The following is a 15,839-nucleotide window of genomic DNA, read 5'->3' on the forward strand; positions in this document are numbered from 1 at the left end:
ATACCGAAGATCTCCATTTCAGGAGTGGGCATGTTTCAAACAAAAGAAAGTAAACCGCCCGAGGGAACCGACCAACATCTTTCATCTCTTCCGCATTTTCCGGTTAGAGGGTGCGTGGAAAGACCCTCAAATTTGCCCTTTCTCAGCACCGACACAAGGGGTTTGCGATGCCTCTATTATCGCGAGTAATTTTTATGACAGGAAATGGTAGAAAGTTGTGTTCACAGATGAAGCTAACGTGCCGCCTTTCGTTGTCGGCGATTTTCCACAATCTTTCAAGTCGAATGCTAACAATAACAAATCAGTTTGCCTTCTGCTGGTGTTCGGTGTACAGCTATCGATAGGGGTGGGCACGCGTCCTGCACCATAATGAGAAAATGCATTACGTATGTGAAATATATTTGGTGAATTAGACAGCATGTCTTCCTCAATAATTCAAGATAGCAACGCTTATGATAGGGTGCCAGCCATCCTAGATATATACACACACACACCCACAAACACATACATGTATAACATAATTTGCCCACGCTAAGAAGTCAGTGTTTCTACCTCGTAAGGAAAGGACGTTTCACTGTGTTTGCGTCACTTCATCCATTTCATCAGTTTTTCATTCATCCATATTGTCGTACTTACCCGTAGAGGCACCAAAGCGACGTAAAATAACTAAAATAGAGTTTAGGGTGGGATAAAATACAGCCATCTAAAATAGTAATGTAGTACAAGTAATAAAATAATGTCCTATAGATCGACCACAAGGAAAAAAACCTTGGGATGAGAAGTCCCCGCGCAGCTTTCCCTTCTTCCCTCCACCTCGAGCCATAAGGAAGCATTGTCCACTCTCCCCCTCCCCTACTAGCGGGGGTACGGTGCACAGGAGCCGCGGGTCTGCGCAGGTTGTTTCGCTCGTGGTTCCACTATAGTACAATTGAGTAGCGTTTGACATAATTTCACAGTTCAAACAGCACTTTTCACGGCTGAGTGGAGTTCCACTCCACATCTCCCCTTCATGTTCAAGTAAGATGAGGAGGAAACGTGTTTTTAAGCTGGCCGTTGGAGGTTCCATAGCAATAGTTTATTAAGGAATTCTCCCGAGAAATCAAAAGGCCTGGCAACGCTGACGTGAGCCAGCGTGAATGTTGCTTCCCCCTGCTCTTTCTTGCACCCGCCGGCGCGATGTGCTTCTGCGCAGGTTATTTTGCTTGTGGTTCCACTGTAGAGTCTAAATTGGACATTGATCTACCACCAGAAATAACCCATCTCTTCTCTTCAAAACTTCTTGATCTCAAGCCCAGCTACTCTCCCGCAAAACCCGGAATGAGTTCTGTGGATTCATTCCCTTTGAGTCAATTGAACTGCACCAATTTGGTCAACTGTTAAGTATGATTTTTAAACCTATGTTTTTCATACAAATTCCAGAAATAACGCACATGAAATTCACTGGGATAACTGACAACACAAAATTTGCTGTAAATGAAGAAAACATATTGCAAAATTTTTAAGGCGGATTTAGTTAGAATGAAACTGAGGCTGGAATGCATGCATTCCCTATGCCGAAGACAGAGTTGAAGATCTACAAAGAATACCGAATGCTTCCTTTCCCTTTGCCAAGTGTGTGCGACACTGACACTGGTGGTCGTCTGCTGGCTACCTAGGACCACGACGAGGACACACATCTTGCGGTTTTTACAACAGCCCTTAGAAGTAGATATACGAGTACATAAGAATAGTTTGAACGAAACTGTACAAATAAATTGACCACATAAGCACAGTTAATACTTCTACTTTGTAAGGGAATGACTCATTCCCTTCATTCCATGGAATAACCACCCATGGTATACCATAACCTTCTTACCCTTTTCCGTGTTTCTGCTTGTGAGCAAGTATTAGATCTTCATGTGGTGTCCCATGTACACATTGAACGTTAGAGTGAGATGAAGTTGTTCATAAGATTGCATTTCAGTCAGAAATCATTGAAAGGGTAGTGTGTTTGTACCAACTTAATGTAATTAGGACTAAATGGAATCGGTATTGCATAGTATCAATTTGAATTTAAGAACCTGGCAAAATACATGATCAGTCTTCTGCATGCTTCATGATTTTCACAAGGTGTGTAGGAGGAAGATGAAAACATTTTGAACTGAGTTTGAATTGGTGTTTGTAGTGAAGTTTGTAGAATATGGTAGATTTTATTATTATTACTATTTTTAGGTTTTCCAAAGTTTCATTCTTGAAAGCATGTGGTATCATTTTTGTAAATTTTGGCAGCTGGAATTGTGTTTTGGGGTTAAAAATATTATGTATTTGTGAATAAGAAGGAAAATGAACTGGCTTGCATGGTGGAGTGGTCAGTGTTGTATACTCCAAGTCCAAAGTCAAAGGTCCCAGGTTTGAACCATAGTCAGGCAGGAAGTTTTAGGATTAAGTAAAATGTTGTAGTTGTATATGTATAAAGTAGAAAATACTAAGTGAACTGCTAATGCAAGGTAATCAAATCTACCTAACCTAATAGAACTAGCTACATGAAATTGCTCAAGATACACAAAGGGTGTACAATAACATACTGAAAAGTTATGTGAAAATTGTGAATCATCCAGCTTCCCCTGAGGTACCAAACCAACCTCTTGGCTTCCTCACAATTTCTGTAACTTGGATCTTTGTGTAAGTTTTGTAATGTGGGAAGGTCAGAAGTTGACTTAATAGCTCAATTGCAGAACATTCACACAGGATGACAAAGACCCTGATTTGTTTCCTACTTGAGCTACTAATTTCACATAACTTTTCAGTAAATTACTACCTAAGCAGACATTCTCATAGCAGGAATTATTGATTATTTTACTTCACTTTTCTAAATGATTTGGATTATTTTACTTCACTTTTGTGCATTGATTTGGTTTATTTTACTTCACTTTTCTACATTGATTTGGTTTATTTTACTTCACTTTTCTGCATTGATTTTGTTTATTTTACTTCACTGTTCTGCATTGACTTGGCTTATGTTACTTCACTTTTCTGCATTGATTTGGTTAATTTTACTTCACTTTTCGGCATTGACTTGGCTTATTTTACTTCACTTTTCTGCCACTTTTGGATAATCACGAAGATGAGGATAAGTGATGATATTGTGAAATTGATGAAGGGGCACTCACAAAGAACCCATGCCCATGCCAGGATTCAAACCCTGCTGTGCTAACCACTCTGACACAGAGGCTGGTGCAGGATGAATTATATTTCACAGTAAAGAAGTAAATGGATAGATTCAGAGTTGAGCCAATATCACTTTGAACCGATACTTATACTGATGGTTGAAAATTATAGCAATTGAAAGTTGTTCAAAATATTAATTAAAATCCCCACCCTATGCACATTTCCGCAGTTAATATTAGTGGACGAGCATTCCATTCCAATTATAAACATCAATTTATCAGAGTATTCCTTCAAAATATTCAAGAAATAAATCAGAAAAAAAATACCCCTTATATAAACATGAAATACAGTGAAATATTGGTGCAAAATAAATTGAAATCTCAAATTTTACATAATTTCAGGACAATTAGACTCGATGAAACTGTCGCATGACATTTTTGTGAACCCCTGTGAAAGACCAAAACACCAGAAAAGTATCGGCTGGTATTGGTAAACAAAATCCAACCGATACATCAGTATTGGCTCAGCCCTAGATGGAAAATATAAAGTCAATTTACATTGTACATGCTCAAAGGGAAAATTTGATAGCTGGGGTGAGGGAGTGTTCCTAAATTTTAACATGGGGCATTGGATAGCTGGAGCAATGCTTTGTGTAATTCTTCCTAGCAGAGGGGGGGAGGGGGGCATCCCATGCATCCTCTTCCAGTTCTAACACTGAACATGCACAAATACTTGAATATTTGAGTTTTTTCTTTAGAGGGCTAGATTGGACATGCAAAAGAAATATTCATTACGGATAATGTTCAGAAGATACAATAAATTGCCAATTAAAAATATTAGAATGAACATCTTTTCTGTTGGCATTTACCAGTTGAGAGTACAGTGTGGAGCTTATGGCAGCAGTATTGCTGCAACATACACTCCAGAAGAAATTTCCACCATGCATTGAATGTCTGCTGTAGTACACACAAAAACGAAAGTTGCAAGTCACAGTTACTGTTTAATGCAAGAGCGAAAATTCCATGACAAATCAAAGCCACTAAGAAATGTTAATTGTTAAAGCAATTAAGAGGAACTAGTTAAATAATCTTAAAGATTTGCATACTTAAGTACTACTAAATTATCATTCCAAAGGGCCAAAACTGTTCCAGCTTCAAGCACAAATATATTCAAAACAATAAACACACACCGACCACTTAACACCAAAAGAAGTATCTTGATGAACTTTTGCCAGTGAGCAGGTTGTTATTTTTAGCCACCCAAATTATGAAAAACACAAGAAACAAATACTTCTTTGAGAAAATGGGCAGAAAATGTTAACATTAGATTTCCTATGCTTGCTGCATATTCATTCGTTTCTCATCACATCAGTTCTTAGACGAATTTCCTTTCTGACAAGAACTGAAATTTTGAAACTTGAAACTGGTTCTCTCGGCATGCTAAGATGGCAGAGGTCCCGGATTCGCATTCCGGCTTGGGCATGAGTGTCCTTTCATTATTTTCATCCTATAATCATCATCCTCATCGTGAAGATGGTGATTATACATTATTTGTTATTGAAATAGTTGTTTAAAGAAGAAGCTGAGCATGCAAGTACAAACACATTTCAGAAAAATAGATGTAACTCTGTTCATTAAATTTGAATTTTTGAATTTGACTTATGCACAGAAAGGCTAATCGGGACTGGACCTACAGTTTAAAGTGGGATCTGAACCACTGTGCCATGTGCCTCCACCAGGTATCGAACCTGGGAACCATTTATTCTGTGTTTACTAAACTAATGGACTGTGTACCTGTTGACATGAGGATCTGTAACGAAAAATCACATAATCACACATCATTAGCCAAATAATAGGCTCCAAATTTGTTTGTGCCTTTTGGTAACTTTTGCAGCAAGTAACACAATCACCTAAATTTAACATTTGTAAGCAACTGTTAATCTGATGCTGTGCTTATTTTCAAAGTGAAATGTACTTATGATAGTTTATTTTTCTTCTTCCAGGGAGGGGAGCAAACACCCATGCTTATCTACATAGTGTTGGAGAAAGTCACCATGTATTTCTTAATCTGCATACATTGAAATTCTACTGCCTGCCAGACAATTATGAAATTATTGGTAAGTTAAATTGTTATGGAGAGAGAAATTAAACTGTATATCATGGAAAGGCCTTTTCCGAATTCGCCTTCCTTCTGCCGATAGAGTGCGCACAGCGTTTACACCACCAGATGTTTTGTCCAGGCCCGCTTCGCGAGGCTCCTCAAGAACACGCCTCCTCCTGTACACGGGCAGTTAGTGATTGACAGGTCGTAAAACCCTTGTCATTTCTTTCCGCTGACATGTCCTAGGTTTTGCTGTTCTGGTCGATTGGCATCTTCATTGCCAAAAGCTGATCTTACCATTTCGTGTCAAAATTCCAGATGAACGATAATATAGAGTCCTGCAGCAACAGTATGTGGCTTGTAACATACATAATTGTGGAAGCTTCTCTTCAACGAATAGTATTTGACCTCTGGGGCGAGGTAGTTTGCACAGCGCGCTACGACAGCAGGGGTCCGGGTTCGAATCCCGATTAAGACATGGATGTTGTATGTTCTGAATGTGATTGTTAAAAAATATGGAACTGAGTAAATACTGATATATGAGAAAAGTAGATAAAATATGACATCGGACTGCCACGTAGTAAACCCAGGTTCGATTCTCAGTGTGAATGATTTCAAGCGGAAAATTTTCCAACATTATCCTTGCATAAAACCGACTCTGTGAATGTATTTGATCAATTTTTATAAAACTTTCACTGATACGCAATATATGCACTAATTTAATCAAACTTGCATATCTTAATTAATATTTGGTCTAAAGCAAAATATGGTAATTTAATACCATGTCGTCCAAAAAGATAATAATTGAGAAAATGGTCAACTATTTCCATTTATATATATTTTTGTTGTTGTAACCCCTATGCAAGGGTAGTATTTTCCTAAACTTGACTTCGTTTAAAAATTGCGGCCTTGTTTGACTTATGATTTGCGGCATTTTTAGCCTTTGTAGACAGTTGCGGTAATTATGATAACTCATCTAAGAAAAATTAAAGCTTTGGTAAAAAATATTGTTTTCAGTACATTTCAAGCTACGTACATTGTATGTTTCGTGTATTTTTTCAACATATTGATTTGGACCAAAATTCAAAGTTTAGGATATTTTTGTTAGGGAAGTTATGTAATATCAGAGTATTTCGGCTGAATTACTGTTATAGCTCTTTGATCGTTTCTTGATTCTCTTTTTCAAAATTTTGAGCCCAGATGTCTCCGATGGGGGAGCTAAAAAAATTGATATTTACAGCGTAAAGATTACTGTATGACAGGTACCTGTGAAACAAAATTTCCAGATTGATATTTCTTGGATAACAAACCTACAACAGGGGAGGGATTGGTCAAAAACAGGCATTTTACATTGTTATTTACAAAGAAATGTTTGCTTTTTAATAATCATGTAATTATAATTATTGCATTTATTAATTACATCATGCGAATGGCGTAATAAGTCCGTTAGTAGTGTTACGAATTAAATTTTCCTTTTCTTTATCCCATTAGTTATGAAGACAAATGTCACAAGGTCTTTTAAACTAAAAAAATAGACTGCTTTAAGCCAAATTTAAGTCAGATTACGTGTCAGTAAGCAGTTTTTTTACCTGTTTAGACTGCTACTTCAACTGCGACATTTGTTCGAACGGGAAGTTTACTGATTCTGGCCTATGTTAACTTATTCTTTATAGAATTACAACAAAATGGGTTGCTTTGATATTTATTGTAATTTTGAAAAATCCAATTAGCTATATATAAAAATATGTTTTGTTACTATAATTAACTACTTGTATTTGAAAGAAATTGGTAAAGCCACCCATCTGCATTATGCAATGTGTTTTGAAGGCGTATTGGTGGGTGGGTGGTGGTGGCTCTTTACATATTCACAGTCTCGCTTATTTATAGAGGCGATGCAAATCATCTCTATGCTCCCACGTAGTTATATAGTAGAGTCCCTTGTACGTAGATGCAGCCCATGCAGTGGGAGAGCCCACTTTCCTCACCCTCTCCTCCGGGAATCGAACGGCAGTCAAGCTCTCCTATCGACTGTCTTTATCCTCCCAAAAAGTGCAGGTGACCTGTTCCCTTGCCTGATTTATCACCGCACGCCACTGTTTGGTACTGTCCTTCTAAGCCCCCTAATTCCAATCTTTCTTCCAATAAGTTCAAAGAGTGGGCCTCCTCGATGGCGCAGTGGTATCGTCGTTGCCTTGTAATCAAGGGATCCCGGGTTAGATACCCGGTGGATGCAAGTAGTGGTTCGAATCTCACTTTAAACTGTGAGTCCAGTCCCGATTAGCCTTTCTGTGCAAAATCAACAAATCAGTCAATAAGTTCAAAGGAAATTATAACCATCGATTTTGTAATAAATGCTACACAAATATATTTTCATTATTTAATTTTTGCACTTGGTAAGTCTTTCTTGGGGAGGGGTCCGGACCCCTCCCCAAATAAGTCCTTGAGTTTCCTCGATGAAATTAGTAGTAATTATCTCGACTTGTATTCAAGGAATCCCCGGTAGAACTACACAGTGGTCTGGATCCCACTTTATCCTGTAGCCCCAGTCCCGATTACCCTATTTAAGCATGTAATTGACTTAAAACAAACTTTAATTTTGCTATAATGTATGTAAGATTCAATTGGGACAGTCTCTGTACTAATGTATTTATCCTTTTGGAAAATAGAAATAAGACAAATGAAACACAATGAAAAAACAGCCGGGTGAACAGTGGCGTCGCTAGGCCCTTTTTGGGGGGGCTTCAGCCCCCCCAATCCCTCGGTAAGCCCCCCCAACCTTTAGCTATTATTACATACAGTATTTCGAGAAAACATATTTGAACAATTGTTAATGCAGGAACATACCTATAGATACAAAAAATTACCTGAAGAACTTGACATACACAATCACATCCATAGTACATTTAATGAACGCCATTCCAAAAGACATGTTTCCGAACTTATGCAGAATGTTGCAAATTGCAGTGACATCAGCATCATGTGAGAGGAGTTTTGCTGTTTGAAGAGAATCAAGACATATTTGCGTAATAGTATGGGCCAAGACAGACTTTCCTCACTTGCAATACTGGCCATAGAAAAGGAAGAGTGTCATGAATTGTGTGTGGATTGTGTTATTGATAATTTTGCAAGAAATTCGAACCGCAGAGTACAGCTGATACATAAAGACATAGTTCACCAGCATTAGAAAAACAGGACAAGAATATCCATCTGTTTTCATAAAAATTAATGCAGTAAGTCTATGTTAGTTTTAATTCCTTATGCTTGTTATACATTATTGACTTATTAATCACTTTGCTATTTTCAAACATTAAAAATATTTACAATAGTAGTAAGTCATGTATCTGGTTGCAGCCCCCCCAAAGCAGATGGCCTAGCGACGCCACTGCGGGTGAAGGAAATCAACTTTGGATTTTCCGAAATGGTCGGAGCACGGTCAAAAGCCGCCCCCAAGGGAAAAGACAATGCCAAGGGTAGAAGAAGAAGTAAGCGAAGCCATGCCCACTATTGTAAAACCTGGTCAGAGTCATCTATCGGCAGACGGCTGAACTCGTAGGACTTGAACATAACCCCACCAGCCGATGGCCAGCCCCGCTATGGCTCGAATAAAGCCATTCTCAAAGCTGTTTGAAAATGCATATCAATGTTTGCAAATGGCGTATTGTCACAATGGGCCTCTCAATTTGAAAAAACAAAAAATCAGTTTACTCAGGAAGGATGCAAGAAAGCCTTGCAAGGTTTAATTTTTACAGTAACTTAGAATCGGGCTCTATACGCCGATCCAAAAACTGAGATATTTGACAGCTAATATCTTTTAAAATATGGAAGTGATAAAAAATTTTCAATATTCACTGTTAAGATTCATCCTTTCTAATCAATTCACCACAAAGCTCATTCAAATGTCTCAAATAGTTTTCGAGTAAAAGTGTTCTGAATGAAGGTCTGTTTTTCCGCTGTGGCCTCTTAAGAATACTTGGTTCATAACAAATCAAATTGAACACAACACTTTGTTGTGATAGTTATTTTTATTAAATATACCTCTGTGGTCAATATTAACCGGTAAGGATGCATGTATGGGTAAAAGTTACCCAGGTGATATTTTGGATATCTATTTTTCGATCACATCCAATGAGTGATTGAGGCCAACCATCTCAGTGTGTTTCCAGTGCACTGTTCTGACTGTCAGGACCTTGAATCAGCTGTGAGACGACTTGGTTAGTTCTGCTCGCAGGGCTATGGAAACAGTGCTTGGGTAAATTTCACCCATGCATGCACTCCTATATTTCAGTGTGGTATTTCAACCTGTCCTTTTTTTTTTCTCATTTTTATCAATTATGTAAAAAATGTTCAAAATTAACAAGATTAGTTTAATCAATAAAGATATGATCATTTAATTGCTTTAAATAATTATAACTCATACTCACAAAGTAATTTATTTATTTATTTATTTATTTCGTCTTCTTTTACATGGCGAAGTTAAGGCTGTGGAGCCTTTTCTTCCACTTGACCATGTTTACAAAAAAATTGAATATGAAATAATTAAAATTTTGAAAAAAAAAAAGAAAAAAAATATAAAAAATTACAGAGAAATAAAAAATACAAAGAGAAATTACATATAAGAAATATTAATAATTAATTAATAATAGTAATATTGCTTGTAATAAAAAGTAATACAGTGGAACCTCGATATTACATTTTCCTGCATCTTACATTCAATCTTGATGGTCCCAACATAGCAAAATGCTACAAAAATTGTCCTCGATTTTACATTTTCCTGCATTTTAATCCTTAATGGGCATGGTGCCAGATTGTAACACAAAGGGTGTCACGTGGTCCCATGAGTTCACTATTTTCAAGAGTTATCAAACATTATTGAACTTTTTCACAAATTATCATATATTTTGGACCTTCTTTACATAATTATGACACACTTTTATCTGCTATTTCCGTTATTGCTGTCTTTATACTCATTTTATCGCAACAAAAATCTGCCACATATTTGTAAATGGCTCTATAAATATATTGTCACGTGACTGTAAAACACAAAAAATTATACAATGTCAAAATGAGGGGAAAAGCTCATTGATTGGGCCCATAGTCATTCGAAATGAGTGCTTCATTATCACTTTTATCAAACTCTAGGTCTAAAGTTCAAATCACCAATTCTGAGACCTTCTGTAAACGAAACCACGTGCATACAGAAAGCATTGCAAACTCATAGAAGTAAAATAATCCACACGAAAATTCAGCGTTGTTACAGGATTCATTACGTAAGGTAAAACAATGGCCAATTTGTAGTATGGGATACGCTGCCGCAAATGACGTCTCACTTTAAACCCAATGCTCTTTCTTTTGTACTTATTACTTCACCTTTATGGTTAACTCTTTGCATCAGTAATCATTTCCCATAAATTTGGCTTCTTTCTTGCATGCAAATTGAATATATTTTACTTACATTTGTTTAGACAAAATGATATATATTTCTAAGGTTTGATATAGATGGTAGTGTATTTGAAATTTGTTTGTAGATTTTATGTAAGTAAAATATATAATGGGCATAAACAGCCATGTGCAATGCTGTGAGTCCAATAAATATATTGATGATGATGTTCAAAACAAGACAAAGAAAGTTCGTAAATTTATTGCGGTTGGAAACTTTGACAAGCATCCTAATAATGATTTTTGTTCCGCCAAATATAGTACACTTCGTAAAATAACTTGGTGACATGGCAAGGCAATATAAGTGTGAACATTTTGTAGGAATATGCATTGTAACTTTAATAATTCACTTCCGCTTCCAAATTCTTCAAGTATGTGAAGAATATTTCCACTAAAAGAAGGATCGTCAAATATGATTCTCGCACCAGGTTGTATACCGAAAGACTTACACAGTGAGCAAAGAGCCACCAGGAGGTTACATGCTATTCCAAAATATGAAGCTACCGAAAAGGAGACCAAAGTGCATGTTATTGCTTCCGAGAACGAGAGCGTTGTTCTCGACCATGGGTCCCAGGGACCACGCCACATCCGTTACAGGTTAAGCTTGGTCCCCTGAAAAATGTAAAATAAAGGTTCCACTGTAGTTACCACCTTGTGTTCTAGTAGAGAGCGCTCATCTTACCATATGTTTTCCTTATATTTATCAGCTTCATGAACATTAAAGAAACTCAAACTTCATAAAATTACTTTAATCAATGAATGTTACTATTTACATGCTTCAAATACTAATTATAATTTAGATGTTTATGAAGCAATTTTGTTTGTGGGTAATATTTTCCCAGTGTGCCTCCTTACACCCTACAGGATAGCACACATTCTGCCAGGTTAATAAGAACTTTTGTTTCTTCAGTGGCTGAAATTCTGTAACATGCTGGACATGATTAGAGGTAGACATGCAGTGCTGGAAGTGATTATTAGGTGGGGGATGTTTGCTCCAGCATTGGGGGATGCTCCTATAGTTTAACATGGAGGCAACAAGACTGCTTGGATAATTTATGCATCCATCCTGCAACACCTTCCACTTTGAGCACTGCATACGTGGCTCTTCAAAAAGAAGTATGTACAGTATGCCGAAACGTTGAGCGTATCAAAGAATTTCAACCATAACTACAAAATGAAGGGAGGTCATCAGATTGAAAACATAAAGTTTTAAAAATATCAAGAAGGGTGGTGATGGAAAAATGGCACTGGCGTGCGGTGACATTTAAACTAGGGTACGCAACATGGGCCAACCGAAATGAATTATGGGGGCCAGAACCCCCCCCCCCTCCTCCCTGGCCATCATGTTATTCAGAAAATAACTTTTTTCTACAATTTTATAATGGGAAATTTCTCATCCTTGTATCAATATCCAAATGTAACGAGGTAAAATATATGTATGATATTTTATATTCGCAAATATATTCTGATAGTAGCTACGTAGAGTCCAACAATTCAACTTCGATTATTTCCTTCATGCAGTGCGATGAACATTGAACGGGAAGGAAATGGCATAATCATTTTCCGTGCTTTCAAATTTCATGTAATAAATTTGATAAATCTCAGTATCCTCTACTATTTCACAACATCTTTCGTAGAGGAAATCAACGAATAAGGCCAACAATAAAGTTTCACTGTTTTTCTACTCAGTCAATCACTCTGTAGAGACATTTTTTTCTTCTTCTCAAAAATCAAAATGCCTAATATACTTACCATCCTTCACAACTCCTGCCTGAAGCAATTTTTCCAAATCAGGAACAGACCTTCCATTTCGGATTGTTTACACTTTTTTCGTAAATTCCGAAAATCCCTTCTCCAGTATATCATCAATAACCGGTCCCCTTATTTTATCACTTCACAGCACCGACAAACAATAGAGATCCTGTAATGTAAATAATATGAATGAAACACTCGCTTCAAATTTCACTGACAGAAGAAAGCAAAAGTCAACCTCCCACGGTACGTTGTGTCCGGTCCGCTATGCCCGAAAACCACGCGTTCTTGTGGACGAATGAATCGGAGTTGCCAGTCGACAAAGTATTTTGTAGAAGGGAGATAATTAAGGACAAGTAGAAAATACGTCGGCATACATCCCAGAACACTTCAAAAGCTAAACTACCGTACATCACTTTGCAATGTCTGGCAGGAGGGGGGGGGGGGGGGGCTCATTCTAATCCCATTGTAAGCATTGTGTTTTATTATGTTTTTCTTTTATCATTCATTCATATCGTTGGGTCAACAATCAACACCCATGCTATGGAACTCAAAGGAAATGTTGATCCCGAAAGGAGATAAACAGATACTCTCATACTCTGAGAATTGTGCGAAACTTGCAAATTGTTCACATATTTTCCCCTCGACACAGTGACAGTCCATTCTGGTCCTCACCTCCCTATACGAAAAAAAAACAACTTGCTAGTGTAACTTTAACCTCACATAAATATTTTATATGTGATAGTTTACGCGTATATTAAATATGATCTTCCACCACTACATATTCTTGCCCTCCTGTCTGATTCCTGTATCACTTTTTATAATGTATTTTTATTGCAACCCAACAGTGATCTATCTACGCGTGGCTGCTAAATGCTAGTAAGCTAAGCATTCCAGAAAAAAATATGTTGACTACTGTCAACACTGCATACGCTGTCAAAATCTTGGGTACCCTCGATGCTTAGAACCGGGAAAGAAGTGGGAGAGAGCGTAAGCGTGGGCAGACCCAAACACGTGGTCGGGGCTGATATGAGCCAATGGGGTTACCTTCCGAATTTCTAGGGTACCAAGCAGAAGAAACAGCATCTTTCTGGGGAAATCGGCAGGAACGCGGATCGGGTGGGTGCCGAAGTCGCAATCGGGATCATTCGGGACTGCCTTCAGGAAGGCAGCAGCGTGTTCGTGCGGAAATCGGAATTTCTTGCAGTGGAACTGCTTTCGGAGCAATAATTGTTGAATTTTCATGTTCGGGGAAGACGAAAAAATGTTTATTTTTTCTTACTGTGTTGTGGGTACGCAGTGCGTACCTTGCGTATCCTGAATGCACGCCGCTGAAAAATGGAAGAAGTGGCAGAAGCGTGGTTTATCCCCACATTCAGGAAACATACCCATCTCTGTCTGTTTCTTTATTATGCTAGTGTTGGCAATAAGCCTGTACCAGTCTTGCTTGGATTTATCCATCATTTATAAATATGGAACACAAAATATGGTTATTGAAATATAATTACAAGGGTGAAATATGTGATTTTCAATTTCTTTCTACTTTCGACACTGAACCATAACTCTGCTTTTCCAGAATGGTAATTTTCCGACCTTGTTCGTGCAAAAAGAGGTTCTTGGATTCATCCAGCCTCTAATAAATAAATAGACTAAAATCGTAAATGTGTGGGGATAGGGGCCAATCACTTACTCTATATGCCTTTGTGGCATGGTGCATAATTGTAAATGTACTTTGTGAAATATTAACTTAAAAAAGGTTTTTCCTTCTCTTTCTAGACTCGTCATTAGATGACATTAAATATGTGCTAAATCCAACCTTTACAGTTGATCATATATCAAAGCTGGATTCAAGTGACAAGTTGTCTCGTGCAATAGATGGGACCATGTATCTCCCTGGAATTGTGGGACTCAATAATATCAAAGCAAATGATTACTGCAATGTAATTTTACAAGTAAGTAGTAGTTTGTAAAGCTTGTTTGAAGTCCATTCTATGCTTGGATGGACTAATTGTGACTGGACCTGTAGTTGATAGTGAGATATGAATCATCATGCCCCTTTATACGAGGGAAATTCATTAAATACAGGAATTGTATTCTGAACTTTATGGAGATTTATGCACAACGAAAATTTGTATTTCGGACTCAAAATGCTTCCTCCGCAACACACCATAAAGGTGTTGTGACGATCGAATGGGTGGAAAGAATTGAAAACGGAAGACGAAATGTCAGTTAAACAGTGGGAGGCCAGTTTGTGTGGCAACTGAGGCAGTGAAACAGCAGATCGACCAGCAAATCCGTTAATTTACATAGTACACTGTCCCCTGACTTAAACAATTGTCTCCATACTGAACCTTCATTCTGTCATAGATTTTAGAAGGTTTCACTCCCTCTGACTACAGAAAACGAATAACACTTCCTTGCTCTTCTACGGTGCAAGTCAACTGTGGAGAGGCCATGTTGTACGAGCTACTGTGCAGGTAAGTTATGCTCGATCATCACGACACCTTTATGGTGTGTTGCTAAGAAATCATTTTGAGTCCCGAAATGCAAATTTTTGTTGTGCATAAATCTCCATGAAGTTTAGAATAAAATTCCTGTTATTTAACCCATTAACTGTGGCGGAGCTATATATAGACTCCCTAAATATGGTCCTTTTTCGCGAGCATCTATATATAGACGGTATTTCAAAATTGACGATTCTTGTATTGCAGCAAGTCATTTTTATAGACACCAATTTTTTGTGCTTTTATTAATCTGTGTTTTCTATTGGCAATCAAAAAATCCATTGTTGATGCTTTGTCAGTTCCTGAAAAATATATTTTTGCAATATGGACTTAGAGCCGTGGTGGTCTACTTGGTAGGATGTCTGACTGCCATGCGGAAGACCTGGATTCGATTCCTGGGGTGGGCATTCTAAGGTCAGAATTTTACCAACCTTGTTCATGAATAAAGTGGCTCTGGGCCTCACCCAGCTTCAAATAAATGGGTTCGTGGGGATAACCCTGGAGGCTAAATGTGGTCAGAGCATGATGCTGATAACATCACCTCCAATTTAGTTGAGATCGAGAATATGTTGTGGGGTCCTTTCCCGAAATCCATTACATGTGCCTTCATGGTATGCAGGGGGAACTTTACCTTTTATCTAATATAGAATGTTTATTTGCGGCAGAGTCTATATGTGGATTGTTTACCTGAGCTTCATTTTGCAGAAAGTCTTTTTATAGTTTTTTTCTTCATTATTTGCGATGATGTGAATTTGGGGTAACCCTCATAGTAAGTGCATTGTAATGATTTGACATCAAGTAATGTGATAACTTACTAGTGTAGGTCCCAAATGAGAAAAGTGTACAGTATATACATTTCATTGCATATCATGTTTAAATTCCATTGTCTCACACAAGGCA

At 37.6% G+C, this 15,839-nt stretch overlaps 1 protein-coding gene across 1 annotated transcript in view; it reads left to right on the top strand.

The window, feature by feature from the left end:
* Usp39 (ubiquitin specific protease 39) overlaps positions 1–15,839 on the top strand; it is a 37,210-nt gene that overhangs the window by 9,021 nt on the left and 12,350 nt on the right. The window contains exons 3-4 of the mRNA XM_083131801.1: positions 5,150–5,263; positions 14,212–14,387. Coding sequence (XP_082987927.1) covers positions 5,150–5,263; positions 14,212–14,387 — 290 coding nt within the window. The remainder of the gene's footprint in view (positions 1–5,149; positions 5,264–14,211; positions 14,388–15,839) is intronic.

Source organism: Lepisma saccharinum, chromosome 11 (genome assembly GCF_977018435.1).
Source record: "Lepisma saccharinum chromosome 11, izLepSacc3.1, whole genome shotgun sequence".
In the NCBI taxonomy this organism is placed as follows: Eukaryota; Metazoa; Arthropoda; class Insecta; order Zygentoma; family Lepismatidae; genus Lepisma; species Lepisma saccharinum.